Genomic DNA, 19,068 nt, shown 5'->3' with positions numbered 1-19,068 from the left:
CCCCCCACAAGTAACCCAATTTTGGAAACTAGACGCCCCAAGGAACTTATCTAGATGTGTGGTGAGCACTTTGAACCCTCAAGTGCTTCACAGAAGTTTATAACACCCGGGTGTGAAAATGAAAAAAAAAATCATATTTTTTTCCACAAACATGATCTTTAAGTCCCCAATTTTTTTATTTTCCCAAGGGTAACAGGAGAAATTGGAACCCAAAAGTTGTTGTGCAATTTGTCCTGAGTACGCTGATACCCTATATGAGGGAGAAAACTACTGCATGGGCACATATCGGGGCTCGGAAGGGAAGTAGTGACGTTTTGAAATGCAGACTTTGATGGAATGGTCTGCAGCTGTCATGTCGCGTTTGGAGAGCCCCTGATGTGCCTAAACTGTGGAAATCCCCCACGAGTAACCCCTTTTTGGAAACTAGACCCCCCAAGGAACTTATCTAGATGTGTGGTGAGCACTTTGAACCCCCAAGTGCTTCACAGAAGTTTATAACATAGAGCCATAAAAGTGAAACAATCATATTTTTTTCCACAAAAATGATATTTTTGACCCCAATTTTTTATTTTCTCAAGGGTAGCAGGAGAAATTGGACCCCAAAAGTTGTTTTGCAATTTGTCCTTAGTAGGCTGATACCCCATATGTGGGGATAAACCACTGTTTGGGCGCATGGCAGAGCTTGGAAGGTAAGGAGCACCATTTGACTTTTTCAACGTAGAATTGGCTGGAATTGAGATCAGACGCAATGTCGCATTTGAAGAGCCCCTGATGTGCCTGAACAGTGGAAACTCCCCAATTCTAACTCAAACCCTAACCCCAACACACCCCTAACCCTAATCTCACCCCTAACCCTAGCCATAACGGGAAAATGGAAATAAATACTTTTTTTAATTTTATTATTTTTCCCTAACTAAGGGGATAATATATAATAATAATACATTTTATTTCTATAGCGCCGACATATTCCGCAGCACTTTACATTTCAGAGAGGATTTGTACAGACAATAGACATAACAGCATAACAATAATCACATAGATTATAACAAATACTAAGAGGAATGAGGGCCCTGCTCCAAGCTTACAGTCTATGAGGAAAGAGGTAGACACAAAAGGTGGGTGGTAAAAGTTGCCCTAATAGTATGGACCAGCCATAATGTTAAGTGTGTAACAGTACAGACACAGAGGGCTAATGGATGCATAAAGCATGTGGGAACATGATGCGGGGAACCTGGTTATGGTAAAACTTTTGGCTGTGCCACACAGGGATAGATTAGGTTAGGCGATAGGCCAGTCTGAATAAATGCGTTTTCAGGGAACGCTTAAAATTGTGGGGATTGGGACTAATCATATTGACCTGGGAAGTGCATTCCAAAGAATTGGCGCAGCACGTGTAAAGTCTTGGAGACGGGAGTGGGAGGTTCTGATTATTGAGGATGCTAACCTCAGGTCATCAGCAGAACGGAGGGCGCGGGTAGGGTGGTATTATGAAACAAGGGAGGAGATGTAGGGTGGTGCTGAGCCATGGAGAGCTTTGTGGGTGAGGGTGATAAGTTTATACTGAATTCTGGAGTGGATGGGTAGCCAGTGTAATGACAGGCACAAGGTAGAGGCATCGGTGTAACGATTGGTGAGGAATATGATCCTGGCTGCAGCATTCAAGACAGATTGGAGGGGGGAGAGTTTGGTAAGAGGGAGACCGATTAGAAGAGAGTTACAATAGTTGAGACGAGAATGAATAAGAGAAACAGTAAGAGTTTTTGCAGAGTCAAAAGTAAGAAAAGGTCGATTTCTAGAAATGTTTTTGAGGTGCAGATGACAAGAGCGAGCCAGTGATCAAATGTGGGGGGCAAAGGAAAGCTCGGAGTCAAGTATGACTCCAAGACAGCGGGCATGTTGCTGGGGAGTAATAGTGGAACCACACACAGAAATGGCAATGTTGGGTATAGGTACATTAGTAGAGGGAGGAAACACAAGGAGTTCAGTCTTTGACAGGTTCAGTTTCAGATATAGTGAGGACATGATGTTAGACACAGCGTTTAGACAATTGCCGGTGTTTTCCAGAAAGGCTGACGTGATGTCAGGAGAAGAAACGTATAATTGGGTGTCATCAGCATAGAGATGGTACTGGAAACCTGTCATGGTTTGAACAAGGTTCTTGCCCTGAACTCACAGGGTTAAGTGTTCATGGCCTCTTTCTGGATCTGGGAGGGGTATTTATACTCACTCTTTACCAGGGTTCTCTGTCAGCTATACTGTTGTTCTGGTGTGTCTGACCCCTGGTGTGCGTGTACTGCATTGCTTGTTTGCTTCCCGTGTATGACCCAGCCTGTTCCCTCACTCTGTACTCCGTCTCTCGCTTTGGTACTATTGTCTTCTCTGGTTCTGACCTCCTGGCTTGGCTTTCGTTACTCCGTTACAGTTTGTCCCTATTGTACCGTCTATTGCCTGTTCTGGTTTTCTGACCTATTGCTACGTCCTGACTATCCATTCTGTCTAACCCTTTGGTACTGTATTGCTATCTTGTGCTTTGACCCTGGCTTCATCTCGTTTCTGTCTCTGTCTATGCCCCTTGGTAACATTGTCCTGTAGTTACCTTTCTAGGAGTTTCCCTGCAGCTCCTAGATCTGTGGAGCTTAGGCCACGCCCCCAGCAGTCATGTGCTTCAGGTCCTGATACTCTGAAGCACGCATCTTCACTGCTGCTGCCCTGCTCCACAGGTATCTTTGAGCACTCTCTTTGTACTCAGGACACCCGCACTGGCTCAGTGAGCAAGTGCAGTGCGGGGCTCCTGACATTATAGCTGACCATTTCAGTTTTTTTTCCCCTGAAGAAAAAAAAAAAAAAAGTGTTATCCTCATGGATCGCATACAAGCTTTGGCTGATCAGGTCAAGCAGCTGACCCAAATGTTCCACAAACTTAATATGGAACAGCACACGATGACCCAGACCCAGCAACAGTTGGTGGATACTGTGCAGGGGGCTGTCGCTGCAGGGGCTCCTAGTGCTGGGGATGGAGATGTGTCATTGGCATTCCCCGAATCTCCGGTCAAATTGCCAGACCTTTTCTCAGGGGATAAAAAGGAGTTCAGGTCTTTCAGAGAAGGATGCAAGCTTTTTTTTTCTCTGAGGCCCCGCTCCTCCGGGGATGAGTTCCAGAGGGTGGGGGTCGTCATTTCCCTACTTCGGGGGGCTCCACAGGCATGGGCTTTCTCTCTCTCTTCCTCTGCTCCTGAACGTATGTCTGTGAATTTGTTCTTTGAGGCTCTGGGGCACATTTATGATGAGCCTGATAGAGTGCATCTGGCAGAGGATATGGTGATGAGTGTGACACAGGGGAGGAACTCTGCTGAATGTTTCTGCTCTGAGTTCAGACGCTGGGCAGCGGAGGTCTCCTGGGATGATGATGCCCTCCGGGGGCTTGTTCTGTAGAGGCCTGTCCGAACGTTTGAAAGATGCCCTAGCCCTTCATCCTCCACCGGATTCTTTGGAGGACGCTATGATCCAGGCTGTCCGCATGGACCGTAGGCTGCGGGCAAGAGGGGTCATGCTGCAGGAGACCCGTTTATTCTCCAATCTGAGAGTCTCTGCATCTAGTCCTGAGCCCATGGAGGTTGGTGCCACATCATTGGAGGAAAAAGAGAGGAGACACCGAAGAAACAACCAATTGTGCTTTTACTGTGGATCCGCTGGACATTGGAGAAGGAACTGTCCTTCTTGCCCTTCTTCAGTGAAGATGTCAGGAAAACGACTGAGTCTGGGTAACAATCGAGGAGGTTGCCCAGACTCCCAGGTACCCTTTTTCTCACTTACTAAAATTCTGCTTCCGGTGGAACTGGAACTTACAGGCGGTCCAGTTGGGACTACCGCCTTTGTTGACTGTGGTTCTTCTATTAATCTGATCGATGCCAAAGTTGTGACTTTTCATAAGATAGGGACAGTCAGGTTAAAAGATCCTGTTAAAATCGTGGCAATTGATTCTTCTCCTATCACCCAGGAGGGAATTTGTTTCATGACTGATACCTTTTCTCTGAAAGTGGGTTCCACTCACGTGGACAAATTAAGGTGTTTTGTTATAAATAATCTGCCGGCTGGACTGGTACTGGGTATGCCTTGGCTTCAACGTCACAATCCTACTATTGACTGGGTCACGGGGGAGATCATTCAGTGGGGTTGTATGGCTAACGATCTATGTTGTAACTTGACAACTCTTGTCACCCCAGTAAAATCTGTGTCAGTGTCGTCTGTCGATCTGGAAGGTATTCCAGAGTACCTGAAAGATTTTGAAGACATATTTTCTGAAAGTGAGGCGGAGGCGCTACCACCACATAGACCCTTTGATTGTGCCATTAATCTAGTCCCTGGAGCCAAGTTACCCAAGGCTCGCCTGTTCAATTTGTCCGGGCCAGAACGTCTAGCCATGAAGGAGTACATTACCGAGAGTCTCCGCAAAGGGCATATTAGGCCTTCTGTTTCACCTGTGGCAGCGGGCTTCTTTTTTGTTAAGAAAAAACATGGTGGTTTGCGGCCATGCCTCGACTTTCGGGAATTAAACAAAATTACTGTGAAAAATACATACCCTCTCCCCCTAATTCCTGATCTATGTAACCGACTCACCGGGGCCACGTGGTTCTCTAAACTGGATTTACGTGGGGCATATAACCTTATAAGAGTCCGGGAAGGGGACGAATGGAAAACATCATTCCTGACGACTGAAGGGCTGTTCGAAAACTTGGTTATGCCCTTTGGTCTCACCAACGCTCCTGCTGTTTTTCAGAATTTTATTAATGCAATTTTCTCTGATTTAATTGGTCATTTTGTGGTTATCTATTTGGATGACATTCTGGTGTACTCGGTGTACAGTCAATCTCACTTGCACCATTTGCGGATGGTTCTCATGAGACTGAGGGAGAATCATTTGTATGCCAAGTTGGAAAAAAGCTCATTTTTCATGCAAGAAGTATCCTTTCTGGGGTTGATTGTGTCAGGGGAGGGGTTCCGCATGGATCCTAAGAAGGTCCAGGCTGTTATGGAGTGGGTGCAGCCTCATGACTTGAAAGGGTTGCAGCGATTTTTGGGCTTTGCCAACTTTTATAGGAAATTTATTAAGGGCTTCTCGCAGGTGGTAAAGCCTCTAACGGACCTCACTCTCAAGGGAGCTGATGTAAAAAATTGGTCTGTAGCTGCAAAAAATTCTTTCATGACATTAAAAAAGTGCTTTTCTTCAGCCCCTGTATTGGTACAACCTTACCCGACAAGACCTTTTGTCGTGGAGGTTGACGCATCGAAAGTAGGGGTGGGGGAAGTTTTGTCTCAGGGCCTTCCTACCCTTACTAATCTGAGGCCTTGCGCCTTCTTCTCTAAAAAATTTTCCTCTGCCGAGAGAAATTACGATGTCGGCAATAGAGAGTTGTTGGCGGTAAAGTTGGCTTTTGAAGAATGGAGGCATTTCCTGGAGGGGGCTGTTCATCCCATTACAGTCATCACTGATCACAAAAATTTGGCCTATATCGAGTCTGCCAAGAGATTGACCCCCAGACAGGCTCGGTGGGTGCTTTTTTTTTCTCGATTTCAGTTTACCATCACATTCCGCCCGGGATCTAAAAACATCAAGGCTGATGCCTTATCCCGAAGCTTTGATTCGGTGTCCCCTCCAGAACCTCCCTCCTCCATTCTTCAGCCAGGAGTAGTGGTGGCCGAAATCTCATCTGAGTTACAGAGAGGGATTTTGGAGGCCCAGGCTCGGGCTCCTGGTGGTAAACCCCCGGGTAAATTGTTTGTACCGGAACGTTTCCGTCTCGGACTTATGCAGAAATTTCACGATTCTGTGTTGAGTGCTCATCCTGAGATTGCAGCTACCCGGGGGGCAATTGCGAGGGATTTCTGGTGGCCCTCTATGGTAACAGATATTAAAAAGTTTGTGACTGCATGTGGGGTGTGCGCTCGTTCTAAAAGTTCTCAGGTCCGGCCGGCCAGGGAATTGGTGCCTTTGCCAATTCCGGATAGACCATGGACACATTTGTCCATGGATTTTATCACAAATCTTCCTCCTTCCAGGGGCAACTCGGTGATATGGGTGGTGGTGGATAGGTTTTCAAAACAAGCTCACTTTGTACCTCTCCCCGCGTTACCATCTGCTGAAATCTTGGCCCGCTTATTTATTCAGCATATAATTAGGTTGCATTGAGTGCCTATGAATGTGGTGTCAGACAGAGGAGTACAGTTTGTAGCCAGGTTCTGGAGGGCTTTTTGCAAAAAGCTGGGGATTTCGTTGTCCTTCTCCTCTGCCTACCACCCAGAGTCTAATGGACAGACGGAGCGCACGAACCAATCGTTGGAGCAGATTCTGAGATGCTTGGCCTCTTCCAGGCAGGAGGACTGGAGTGAGGTATTGCCCATGGCAGAGTTTGCATTCAACGGTCGTGCGAGTCAATCTACTGGGAAGTCTCCCATTCAGGTCAACTATGGGTTTAACCCACATTTTGGAGAGTTTTCCCACATGGATTCAGGATGTCCTGGTGCTGAGGATGTGACACAATGTCTTAGAATTCTTTGGAGGGAGGTTCGGAGGAATATTTCCAAGGCCCAGGAAAACTATAAGCGGTTTGCTGACAGGAGGAGGGGGCCAGGTCTAGCATTTGCAGTAGGGGAGAAGGTGTGGCTATCCACCCTCAATATCAAGCTTAAGATACCATCTATAAAGCTGGGCCCCAAGTTTATTGGCCCATACAAAGTTGTGGAGGTTGTTAACCCAGTAGCCTACCGACTGCAGCTGCCCACCTCCTTTAAAATTTCTGATGTCTTCCACAGGTCCTTGTTAAAGCCTGTGGGGACGGTGAGAGAGGATCCCTCATCAAATGCTCCGCCAGTGCTGGTAGAGGGGCAGCTGGAGTATGAAGTAGGGCGCATTGTTGACTCCCGGTGGGTGCACCGGAGACTCCAGTATCTGATACACTGGAAGGGGTACTCTCTGGAGGATCGGTCATGGGTTCCGGCCAGTTCGGTGCATGCCGATTGTCTGGTGCGGGCTTTCCACGCCAGATACCCAGACAAGCCTGGGGGTCCAGTGGCCCCCCCGTTAAGAGGGGGGTACTGTCATGGTTTGAACAGGGTTGTTGCCCTGCACTCACAGGGTTAAATGTTCGTGGCCTCTTTCTGGATCTGGGAGGGGTATTTATACTCACTCTTTACCAGGGTTCTCTGTCAGCTATACTGTTGTTCTGGTGTGTCTGACCCCTGGTGTGCGTGTACTGCATTGCTTGTTTGCTTCCCGTGTATGACCCGGCCTGTTCCCTCACTCTGTACTCCATCTCTCGCTTTGGTACTATTGTCTTCTCCGGTTCTGACCTCCTGGCTTGGCTATCGTTACTCCGTTACAGTTTGTCCCTATTGTACCATCTATTGCCCGTTCTGGTTTTCTGACCTATTGCTACGTCCTGACTATCCATTCTGTCTAACCCTTTGGTATTGTATTGCTATTTTGTGCTTTGACCCTGGCTTCATCTGGTTTCTGTCTCTGTCTATGCCCCTTGGTAACATTGTCCTGTAGTTACCTTTCTAGGAGTTTCCCTGCAGCTCCTAGATCTGTGGAGCTTAGGCCACGCCCCCAGCAGTCATGTGCTTCAGGTCCTGATACTCTGAAGCACGTATCGTCACTGCTGCTGCCCTGCTCCACAGGTATCTTTGAGCACTGTCTTTGTACTCAGGACACCCGCACTGGCTCAGTGAGCAAGTGCAGTGCGGAGCTCCTGACAAAACCAAATCTACTGATTGTTTGACCAATAGGGGCAGTGTACAAAGAGAAGAGGAGGGGGCCTAGAACCGATCCTTGAGGAACCCCAATAGTAAAGGGAAGGTGAGAGGAGGAGGAACCAGAAAAAGATACAGTAAAGGAGCGGTCAGAGAGATAGGAGAAGAACCAGGAGAGAACGGTGTCATTGAGGCCAATGGAACGGAGCATAGTGAGGAGGAGCTGATGATCCACAGTGTCGAATGCTGCAGAGAGATCCAAGAGAATTAGCATGGAGTAATGACCATTTGATTTAGCTGTTAGTAGATCATTAGAGACTTTAGTGAGGGCAGTTTCAGTAGAGTGTAAAGAGCGGAAACCGGATTGGAGAGGGTCGAGAAGAGAGTTATCAGAGAGATAGCGGATAAGACGGGAGTGGACCAGGCGTTCCAGGAGTTTAGAGATGAAGGGAAGATTAGAGACAGGTCTATAGTTAGCGGCACAGTTTTGGTCGAGGGATGGTTTTTTTAAGTAGTGGATGTATGATGGCATGCTTAAATGAAGAGGGAAAGATACCATAAGAGAGAGAGGTTAAATATTTTAGTTAGGTGAGGGGTGACAGCAGGGGAAAGGGACTGGAGGAGATGTGACGGAAATGGGTCACTGGTGCAAGTAGTTGGACGAGAAGATGCAAGGAGCCTGCTTACTTCTTCTTCTGTGACTGGTTCAAAATCAGAGAGTGAGCTAGATGCAGTGGGGGATGGGGGACAGTGCATGGTATGAGGTGATATGAGGGGATGATAAAGGGGGGTTTGATTTCCTATGTATAGCGGATTTTATGTTTGGCAGCTGTTACACGCTAAAAGACGCTTTTTATTGCAAAAAAATAGTTTTTGCATCACCACATTTTGAGAGCTATAATTATTCCATACTTTGGCCCACAGAGTCATGTGAGGTCTTATTTTTTGCGGGACAAGTTGACGTTTTTATTGGTACCATTTTCGGGCACGTGACTTTTTGATAGCTTTTATTCTGATTTTTGGGACGCAGAATGAACAAAAACCAGCATTTCATGAATTTCTTTTGGGGGGGCGTTTACACCGTTCCGCGTGCGGTAAAATTGATGAAGGGGTTTTATTCTTCGGGTCAGTATGATTACAGCAGTACCTCATTTACATTTTTTAATTTTTTGGCACTTTTATACAATAAAAACAATTTTATATAAAAAATAATTATTTTTGGATCGCTATAACTTTTTTATTTTTTTGCTGATGACACTGTATGGTGGCTCATTTTTTGTGTGACAAGATGACATTTTCAGCAGGACCATGTTTATTTATATCCGTCTTTTTGATCGCGTGTTATTGCACTTTTTGATCGGCAGTATGATGATAAAGCAAGGGGTTAACTAGTGGTACAGTTTTATAGGGTGGGTCGTTACTGACGCGGCGATACTAAATATGTGTACATTTATTCTTTTTTTTATTTACAAAAAAAAAGAATTTATTAGGGAATACTTTTTTTTTTTAATTTATTTAGGAATTTTTAAAAAATTATTATTACACTTGTTTTTTTTTTTTTTTACTTTATTATATTGTCCCAGTGTGGGACATCACTGTATAGTGTCAGATCGCTGATCTGACCCTGCAGTGCACTGTGTCAGATCAGCGATCTGACAGGCGCTGCAGGTGGCTTCTCAGCACCTGCTCTCAGCAGGCACTGAGAAAGCCGCCTCCCTGCAGGCCCCCGTGGCCATCTTGGATCCGGGGGGCCTGCAGGAAGCCCTCCCTGTGCGATTCTTCCCTATGCCCCCGGTACACTGCGATCATGTTTGATCACAGTGTGCCAGGGGTTAATGTGCTGGGAGCGGTCCGTGCCTGGTGTCAGCTGTGATAATCAGCTGACACCCGGCTGTGATCAACTGCGCTCCCCCCGTGAGCACAGCTGATGACGATGACGTACTATCCACGGTCATATGGGACCGGGTCACGTGGACGGGATAGTACGTCAAATGTCAGGAAGGGGTTAAAGGGGCCTTTTTAAAGACCTTACTAGATTCCTTAAAAGGGTTGTTGCGAACCCCTGTCTATTCTCTCTTTTGGAATATACAGACTTAGGGTATGTGCACACGTTGCGGATTCTGCTGAGGATTTCTCTGTGCGGATTTGGCTAAATCCGCAGGTCAAATAACCTGCGTTTTACCTGTGGATTAGCCTGCAGTTTTCCCTTGCTTTTTGACACCTGGTGATGGAGCAGGTGTCAAACAGCTGCAGATTCTGCACAAAGAATTAACATGCTGCGGATTTAAAACCGCAGTTAATCCGCGTGGAAAAATCCGCAGCATGTTCACTGCGTTTTTCAATTTCCATAGACTATAAAGGTACTGTACAACGCAGCAGAAACTGCTGCGGATCCGCAGGGCCAAATCTGCTGCAGATCCGCAGCAGAATCCGCAACGTGTGCACATAACCATGGTGTGGGGGCCCGGACGGTCCTTTCATAATCTCTTGTTTTCTGTTAGAGCTGTTTCCAGATCTCACACTTTGCACTGATGAGGGGCAGTACCCCAAAACTGTGTCTGCAAATTGAGATTCTGGTTTTGTCTTTTATCCTAAATCATGTAACAAGGCTCATTAAAGGATCAACACAGACTTTTAGGATTGCTACTTTCTATAGGTGGCACTAGAGTTCTAGTTCTCTTCCTCTCTGAAGAGACAATTTGCACAATAAACAGCAATAATGTTTTAAATACTCTATATGCCAAAGCAATTACAGTATGTAAGCAATTATCCTATAGTTACCTACAGGAGCAAGTAAAAAAAATAAAATAAAAACCACCCTTCAATAAATAAATAAGTAAAGCAAAAACTTTTTTTTTTTTAATTTAAAACAGTCATTTGATTTTAATCAGAATTGTAAAAAACTAGATATTTAGTATCACAAAAAGGGTATAAGGCTGGTTTCACACTTGCGTTTTTTTGCGCTGTTTTTTAGCGCAAAAAAAGCATGCGTTTTCCCCCCCTATCTTTTACATGGGTGCGTATAGGTGTGCATACACATATGTTTGTATGCGCATGCGTTTTTTTGTAGTGTGCGCTCGGGCGCACAAAATGCATCCTGTTGCATTTTTTGTGCGTCCGACTTGCCCAAAAAAAACGCATGCGCACGCAATGCGTTTTTTTACAGCCAAACACCCATTATAGTCTATGGGTGCGCATGGTAATGCACACGTATGCGCAAAAAAAGCATGCATTTTTTTAAAAACGCACACAAACCCGCACACAAACGCATGATGCGTCTTTTATGTGCGTTTGCACTGCGCACGGTGCGCAGCGCAAAAAAACGCAAGTGTGAAAGTAGCCTGACTCATATAGAAAAGATAATGCTATTTAAACTGCAGATAACAAGGCATAAAAATGCTGTTTTCCCGCCATTTTCTTAATCAAAAAATAAAATAAACACCAATTACCCCAAAATGGCACAATAAATCATCACTCAAAGAACAAGCCTGCATACATGGAAAAAATTCTGAAGATATGGTTATCGGAAAGTGGCACTCCATAAATACTCTGTTTACCAAAAAATATGAATGCTAGAGTATTTTTATATAAAACTCTGCATTATTCCAATGGTTGATGTATGAATACATTCATTAATGGGACATGTAATTAATTAGATTTTGTGCACATCTGCATTGAGCTCTATCCATAGCTTTGGATGGTAATACCACTGCATGCAGCACTATTTTTTTTCCCAAAACTACGGACACTACGGCAGAACTCAACAGACCCCATTATAAGGCTAGTTTCACATTAGCGTTTACAGCCGCAGCGTCGGACTGCGCACGGCCGCCGCTAAGCCCCGCCCCTGCCGTGCCTCTGCCGGTAGCTCCGCCTACGGACGCATGACGCTGCATGCGTCCTGCGTCCCCTATCTCTAGCACTGGGGACGCAGGCCGTGCGCAGGTATGCGTTTGGCGGCGCATGCGTCCTGTTGACGCTGCGCCGAGCGCACCAAACGCAACAGGTTGCAGTTTGGTGCGCTCGGCGCAGCGTCAAAAGGACGCATGCGCCGCCAAACGCATACCTGCGCACGGCCTGCGTCCCCAGTGCTAAAGATAGGGGACGCAGGACACATGCAGCGTCATGCGTCCGTAGGCGGAGCTACCAGCGGAGGCGCGGGCGGGGCTTAGCGGCGGCCATGCGCAGCCCAACGCTGCGGCCTTAAACGCTAATGTGAAACTAGCCTAAGACAGCAGAGTCTGCCAGTCGTCTCCTGTGTCCTTCGTAGGTGAATCCAGCACTGTGTTGTGGTTTCCTTTTGGAACAGAAGGTATCAGGCCAATGGGAGCAGAACATTACGGTGCCATTGTCCAATCATACATTGTCCGACTGCAGAGACAAGTCCACGCCACCCGCACGAGACATTGGACATAGGTTTCTCACCTTACACAGTATAGAGATGTTACTCACAGTGTAATCCTCACACTAGCAAAATCCCTGTAGGCAGCCAAGAATAATCTGCTGAGTCAAGGCCAGGAAATTGCATGTCCACTAAACAAAATTGTCTTGCCCCTTTCAATGTCTTAAATTATAGAAACTTCCCCCAACTTTCTACATGTTGTAGTATTAATCACAGCATTTGGCTTCCCAGCCCTTTCTCTGCTGTTGGAACAGCTCCACAGGTGACAAGTCCTCGTCTAGTACAGCATGACCATTGATTTAGCTGAAATAAAGCATGACTTGTCTCCCAAGTGGGCTGATTAGATCAGCGCTGACTATTTGGCCACATCATGGGTGTTTTTCACAAAGGTGCAGTGGACACTGAGGGCCTGATTCATCATATTATACTATATTTTGTCTTGTGGGATTTGCTGATTTTTTTTTAATAAAGTCATGGAAGTGCCGCACACGGCTTGTCATGTCCCACGACTTGGGAATCACACAGTATTGTATTGTTGTTGTGGGGTTGCTATTTAATAAGTTTGCCTTTTAGTAGTTTGACCTCCCTCTCTCCCTGTCTGCCTCCCTAGCTCTGAAGTCAGTAATGCCTCTCTTCTTGCTCATTCTCTGTAAGTCTGCCATCTTAGAACCTTATATCATGCAGCTCTGGTTGAGAATAGTCTTTTTTACCTACTGCTACTGTAATTCTGCATTACTACAAGAATTCAGCTGGAAAATAAACCTTCTGGAATCTTCATACATGCCTCCTGCAGTCGAGTCAAACTATCTGATGAAATCTGTTTCTGTGAGTAATGGTACGTAAAGAATGAGCAAGAAGAGAGGCATTACTGACTTCAGAGCTAGCTAGGCAGACAGGGAGAGACATACACCGGAACGATGTCTCAAGAGCCCTACACTCGCAGCCTAATTATGGAATCAGAATACGGCTCATGAATTTTGCACAAAGTTAAAAATAGTTTTTTTCCCTGTCTTTAACCATTTTTGTGACTTTTTAAAGCACAAAATCTCAAAAAATGCTCAAATTTATGGCGTGCATAAAATCATTGCAGGGGGGAATTGGAGTACATTTGAAAAAAAATTTTGCAACTTTGGAAAAGTTGCAAATGATAAATCATTCGAAACCATCTGGAAAACCTCAACCCAATCTACAGAGGTGAACAAAAAAACGTGAACCAGAACCCAAATGCCATTGAAAACAATGGGGACACAAAGTTTTGATCTGAAAATTCTCTCTCCTCCCCGACTTCCCCCCAGAACTCCGAACATTGCAATAGACTCTCGGAAGAAGACCATGCTCGACTGTCACAATTCTGTTGTCAGGTGTCCCGGGACCAGGGTCTCCTTCCCTGTCCCTAACCCTAGTTGTACCGTTCCCCCACCCAGGGAAGAGGGGAGTAGTAGTGTACCTTAATACTCCAACCAGACTAATAAGGTAATATAAACAGGGATAAAGGAAAATACCAATCATACAAATAAACTCACACAAACAACAGAGGAATGCATCGGGGAGTGTAGGATGGGGTAAAATCAAAGTAGAAGAAGGAGGGGGATAGCACACAACCAAAACCTAATAACAGTCTAAGTCCAAATCCGCCAAGTAACCAGTCTAAGTCCAAATCCGCCAAGCAAAAAAACACCATCTCCTAAACCATACAGCATGAAGCTAGCCCTGGCAACGAGTGCTTGTCAGGGCCCAGAATATATAGGAGAGGGGAGTGGCCAAAAGTGAACAGCTGAGAGCCTTAATGCAGGAAAGCTTCCAAGAGCTCTCAACTGAGCAGATTAACCTCTGCATTGCTAAAAGAAACCTGCACCGTTTAATCAGTGCAGGAATAGGTGAAACCTGATGCTGCGGTCTTCTGGCTCTTCTCTGTCTCAGTAAACCCGTGACATCGGTGTTTAGTACAGGACACTAACTGCCCGGTACGAAACATGCTCATCTCTACTTGTAGCCAGTACTTGACCAGAGTGGTTATGCGTCATCCACAGTGATGTCATCACTGTAACGAGTAATTGGTCATTTGTCCATGAATTGAACTTTGAGTGGTATAAAAGAGGATTACAGAATTCCTACAGAAAGGTTTAGCTGCACATTATAGCGGTATATTATAAGCAGCACATAACTCTTTATTGGAGTAATAACTCCTTTGTCTACGGAGCTTCCAAGGAGTTAATTCCTGTGTGAGAGTAATCTATTACTGCTTCAGTATCTGGCATAGCTCACCCTATATAAATGTTTTCCATCTATATGGCTGGCATGTTGCCATAGTAACATTGGGCATAAAAGCCTATCCAGAAGCGCCCAAGATTCCCTTCTGCAATGATGGCAGTGTTGCTGAGTTACTATGGCAACAATGGATCATCGCTACTAATGAAATCAGAATGTTTAAATGTGCTATTAATACCTGACAAATTCTGTATTAAAAAGATTAATATAATGAGACAATGAGATTTTGCAGTGTTATGAAGATCACTAAAAGGATGATTATGAGATAGCATAGGAAAAAAACAAATGGGATCTGTATCTTTAAATGGACACTGTCTGATTCATCGATCCTCAGCTCTGTCTTCTTACCAGTTTCTCCATCTGTAACTGAGCCCTGCACAGGAGCCTGTGACCTTTCTTCTGTTGTTACACCAGTCATTGATTATCCCAGCTCCTGCAAGGAGAGTTACTAATGTGCGGTATCACTGGCTTCTTCTATAACCGTTAAGGGCCCGTTACACATAGCGATATCGCTAGCAATATCGCTATAAAGTCACTGGTTTTGTGACGCAGCAGCGATATTGCTAGCGATATCGCTATGTCTGATACTTACCTCCGCCCGGCTCCCCCGCTGGTTATCGCTGATCGCGCAAGAACATCCTGGACCGTTTCTCGTTGTCAGCTTCCTGCTGGGCTTCCTGCTGTGGTGATGAGCGATGCGTAGACGCGGGCGGGAGGACATCTTCATCGCCTCGTCTGACAGGTAAGTAGCGACCGCCGACCGCTGCTATGTCGCTGGTGAGATCTGCCTGTTTGGCAGCTCACTAGCGACCACTTAGCGATGCACCAGCAATTCTGACCGGGCTGTATCGTGCATCGCTAAGTGTGACAGTGCCTTTACACTGCAGTGGAGGCTGTGTATAACATGATACTACCAGCACCTGATTATCGCCATGGTGCCGCCAACATGCGTATTTCTGATGTGATGTGGAACTATGAGCAAAGGAGAATATATGTAGGGTGCTCCATGTATCTGTTATAGAGTCCATGTGACTGTGGAGCCATCTCTCTAGGCTAGTCATCGACCTGTGACCCTCCAAAAGTAGAGGTTTACGCAGACTGTTCTTGTGAGAGTAAGTTGTAAAAAAGTTCAACTGTAGTGAAGACTGTGAAGAAATAACAAGAAATATTGAAGGAATGTTCATCTTTTTTTGCAATCTTCTGCCTCCAGTCTCCGGTGCAAGAAAGCAAAGTGTGTTTTGCTTACTCTCCCTGGGTTCAATGATGTATATCTGCTACTGCCCGGTCTCTTTTGTTTGGTTGCAGTGGTGATAGCAGTGCTGTTACAGTGCATCTACATCAGAAAAGCTGCTGAGCTCAGTGACTAGTTGCAGCTGTATCAACATGATTTCAAAGCCCCAGATGAAGCAATAAATGCGAAACACACGTTGGGTGAGAATAGCTGTCTGCCTGAACTTTAGGGATCTCTCTTCCAACATTTATGTTTTGTTTCTCTTGATGTTTGGTATATTTGCACTATATACTATATTGTGAATACTTCATTACTTTTTTGGGACTTATTTTAAAGGCATCATTCAAGATACTTACATTTACACTATATTCTCAACATTTTCTCCTTTTGTTTCCATTGAGATTGCTTACAGGTTTTAACCTTGATCGCGAATACATGTTTTCAACAACACTATAAGGCACACATATCTATCCTGGCAGCTGTTTTTATAACATTGACTGTCATTTTATGTTTTAGGCTCAATGTCAGCTTGTAGAAAACTATTGTAATTTATGAGTAAATGTTTATGTCAGTGCTCTACAGAGCATCTATCCCATTACACCACTCCCTAACCTCCAGGACTCAATATCTAATTCTGTATTTCAGGAACACATAGTTTAGGACCAATATCCTAAAAAGACAATTACCCTAAAGTAGCCTTTTTAGAATATTAATTTACAAGCTGTTGAACCAGTTCTATACCAGGGTGGTGATAATTTTTATTGGTACATTTATGCAATGTCTTCAATAAAATTGTCTCTGAGATCACTGTATGCGCACACGCTGACTCTGGATACATTTTATTGAAGTAATGTGCTACAACGTATAGAAATCAGTGCGCACAAGCCAGCCATAGGGAAAATGGTAAAGGCCGGTGCGTGCGCACTGCTATGTTGATGTAGTAGAATTCTTCGATTAAACTGCACTAGAGTCAGTGCGTGGGCATACCGCGCTATCTGGTGCCATTTTTTAAGACATCGTGTGTGCGAATTTGCACAATGTCTTCAATAAACTGGTGCCGTAGTGTGGTATGCACATGCGCAGACTCCAGCACCACATTGTGCAGTCAACATAGCAATGCGCACACGCCGTTCATATGGATAGGGATAATGACAACAGCCGTCGCATGTGGACTGCTATGTTGATGTTGTAGTACACTTCTTCAATAAACTGATGCCGGAGTCAACGCATGCACATCCAGCCCAAATTTGCATACACAGTGTCTTCAATAAAATGGAGCCAAAGTGTGGCATGCGCAGGTGCTAACTCCGACGCCGCACTGCGGAGGTGCCATCCATCCCGGCCGTTATATATAAGATGTTGTATACAATATCATACTTGGACTTTCCTTCACCTTGGGCAAAGATTCAGATCACTTTTTCAGCCCTGTATCTAAATCCAGCGGCCAAGACAGAATACCTAGCTGATGCCCCCTCCTAAAACTCAATACCTGAGGCCTCTTCCCTGTTATGTGATAGGAGGTTCAAACAGACTTGCACCTCTTCCATCCCACACAGTTATCTAGATACTTCAAGATACTTCATAGCTAATAAGATCTTTTGAAACTTTTTTATGGAAATAAACTCTTTGGAAACTTTCCCTAACTTGTAGCATCCAGCATGGGGACATCACGGACATAACTATGACAATATAAGCGGGTACAAGACCGTACGTCTCATATCTCCATCCATGCATAAAAGACTTACCTCTCACTATCAGTAGCTCATGGCTGGGTGTTGGGAGAAGCTGGAAACCTTCCGACCATGATTTTGACTTTGGGAAGTGCCGGAAAAGGCTGCGGATTTTCTTTGTCACAACTCCGAAGCATGCTGCAGTTGTCTCCGTCCTCCGCTGTGCCATTCCTGTTTTCAGACTCGCTCATTGAGGTTGAGGTTCAGACTCCATAGGAATACTGAGAACGGCAAATACTCTCTCTCTGCACGTCACCATTATGATGCTCTAATGGAAGAATCAATTGACAATCCACAAAAAGAAACAGCGGGACAATTATCAGAAAGTATTTTCCAAAGAAAGTAGAAGGCAGTAAGCAAGACAGAACACATAGATCCTTCATCTAGAAATAGAAGTGCTGCTTTCCATCACGCTACAGAGGAACAGTTTTCGATGAAGGAGTTTTGTTACTCCGTGTCGCCACAGCGAATAGGTAAATAGGAATGAAATTCAGGCTGACAACAGCTTCTGGGCTGCACTGGCACATAGATTTCTCCGCCAAGACTCGCATCCGTCTGGCCTCTCTGTACCAGCTCTTGCAGAAAAAAACTTTCTATTCCTGTAAGATAAGATATAAAGCTGGAGAGGCTGTAACCTAAAACACAGCAGTGTTACACTGGGACCAATGTGCTGACTCTGCTCTCCTCATTCCCGCTGTCAAATATCTTTAGTCTTTCAATCAGTCCAACCCTGTAACCCTTACCGATATGACGAGCCCGTCAGTCAAATCTTGTGCCACCCACGGAGCCCGGGCAAGTTTTCCAGAAGGACTTGAGCAATATTGAAAGTTCTTCATATCTGAACCTGCTTGCTGGCTTACTTAGAAAAGGATATAAATAAAAAAGACTGGCGCTTAAATTATACATAATGACTCTGTGTGGTGCCTTTCAAAAGCTTTCAACGGCACCTTTAGATAGGAGTCTTTATTAACGTCAGTATTAGGGAAACTTACATCAGTGAAGTGGAAGGATTGGCACCTGAGTATAGGAGTCAGCGACTTGGAAATATTATCGTACACATTTAGCACTTAATTCTCCGTCATGTACTTCTGAATTCTGAAAATAAATTCATGAAATTCGGATTAGGAGCAGAAATAAATTCACAGCCAAAATTGAAAATTAAAAAGGACTTAACTATCACTGTATAAGGCACATTCACTCATCTATCTTTTAGACAAGGACCGGTTTTCTCTTATGTGGCGTCCAGGCTGAAGAGCAGAATATAATGAGCTGCGATGAGCGCAACTTATGTCACACGGACACCCAAATGTTATCCATGTATCTTCAGTATGCACGTGTGCAGCACACATCTTGTCCGTGCCGCGCAAAAAAAAACCTGACATATTTGTAGGCTTGTCCTCCCCCATCTCACAACTCATTGTGATGCTACCGGGGACTTTATTGGGGAGTGGGGGAGGAGGTGATAAGGTGCATAGGACACTTTATAATGAACTGAAAGGTGGGAGAAGACGCTGTCAGGGACTTGTAATGAATTGGGAGGTGGCGGAGCATGCTCAGTACCTGATAGCGTCTTCTCCCACTTCTAAATTATGATGCTATCAAGAACTCAGAATGAATGATGGAGACACAGGACAGGGACGAAGGCTATGTGCACACGTTTAGAATTTGCAGGAGGTACAATAATAAAT

The 19,068-nt window shown here is 45.1% G+C and overlaps 1 protein-coding gene across 2 annotated transcripts in view; it reads right to left on the bottom strand.

The window, feature by feature from the left end:
- The window catches only part of RASSF5 (Ras association domain family member 5), a 151,688-nt gene extending 133,460 nt beyond the window's left edge, over positions 1-18,228 (bottom strand). Inside the window, exon 1 of one of the 2 annotated variants that reach the window (XM_073587256.1) lies at positions 17,396-18,228. In XM_073587256.1, the coding sequence (XP_073443357.1) occupies positions 17,396-17,549 (154 nt within the window). In that variant the 5' untranslated portion in view covers positions 17,550-18,228. The remainder of the gene's footprint in view (positions 1-17,395) is intronic. The other variant, XM_073587258.1, reaches the window with a different exon arrangement.
- Positions 18,229-19,068: the final 840 nt, after the last annotated feature.

The sequence above is a fragment of the Dendrobates tinctorius genome, unplaced genomic scaffold (assembly GCF_039654945.1).
Source record: "Dendrobates tinctorius isolate UK_male_01 unplaced genomic scaffold, ASM3965494v1 ptg000098l, whole genome shotgun sequence".
Lineage (NCBI taxonomy): Eukaryota > Metazoa > Chordata > Amphibia > Anura > Dendrobatidae > Dendrobates > Dendrobates tinctorius.
Note: the sequence above shows the minus strand (reverse complement) of the source record. Positions and strands in the feature narration are given on the sequence as shown.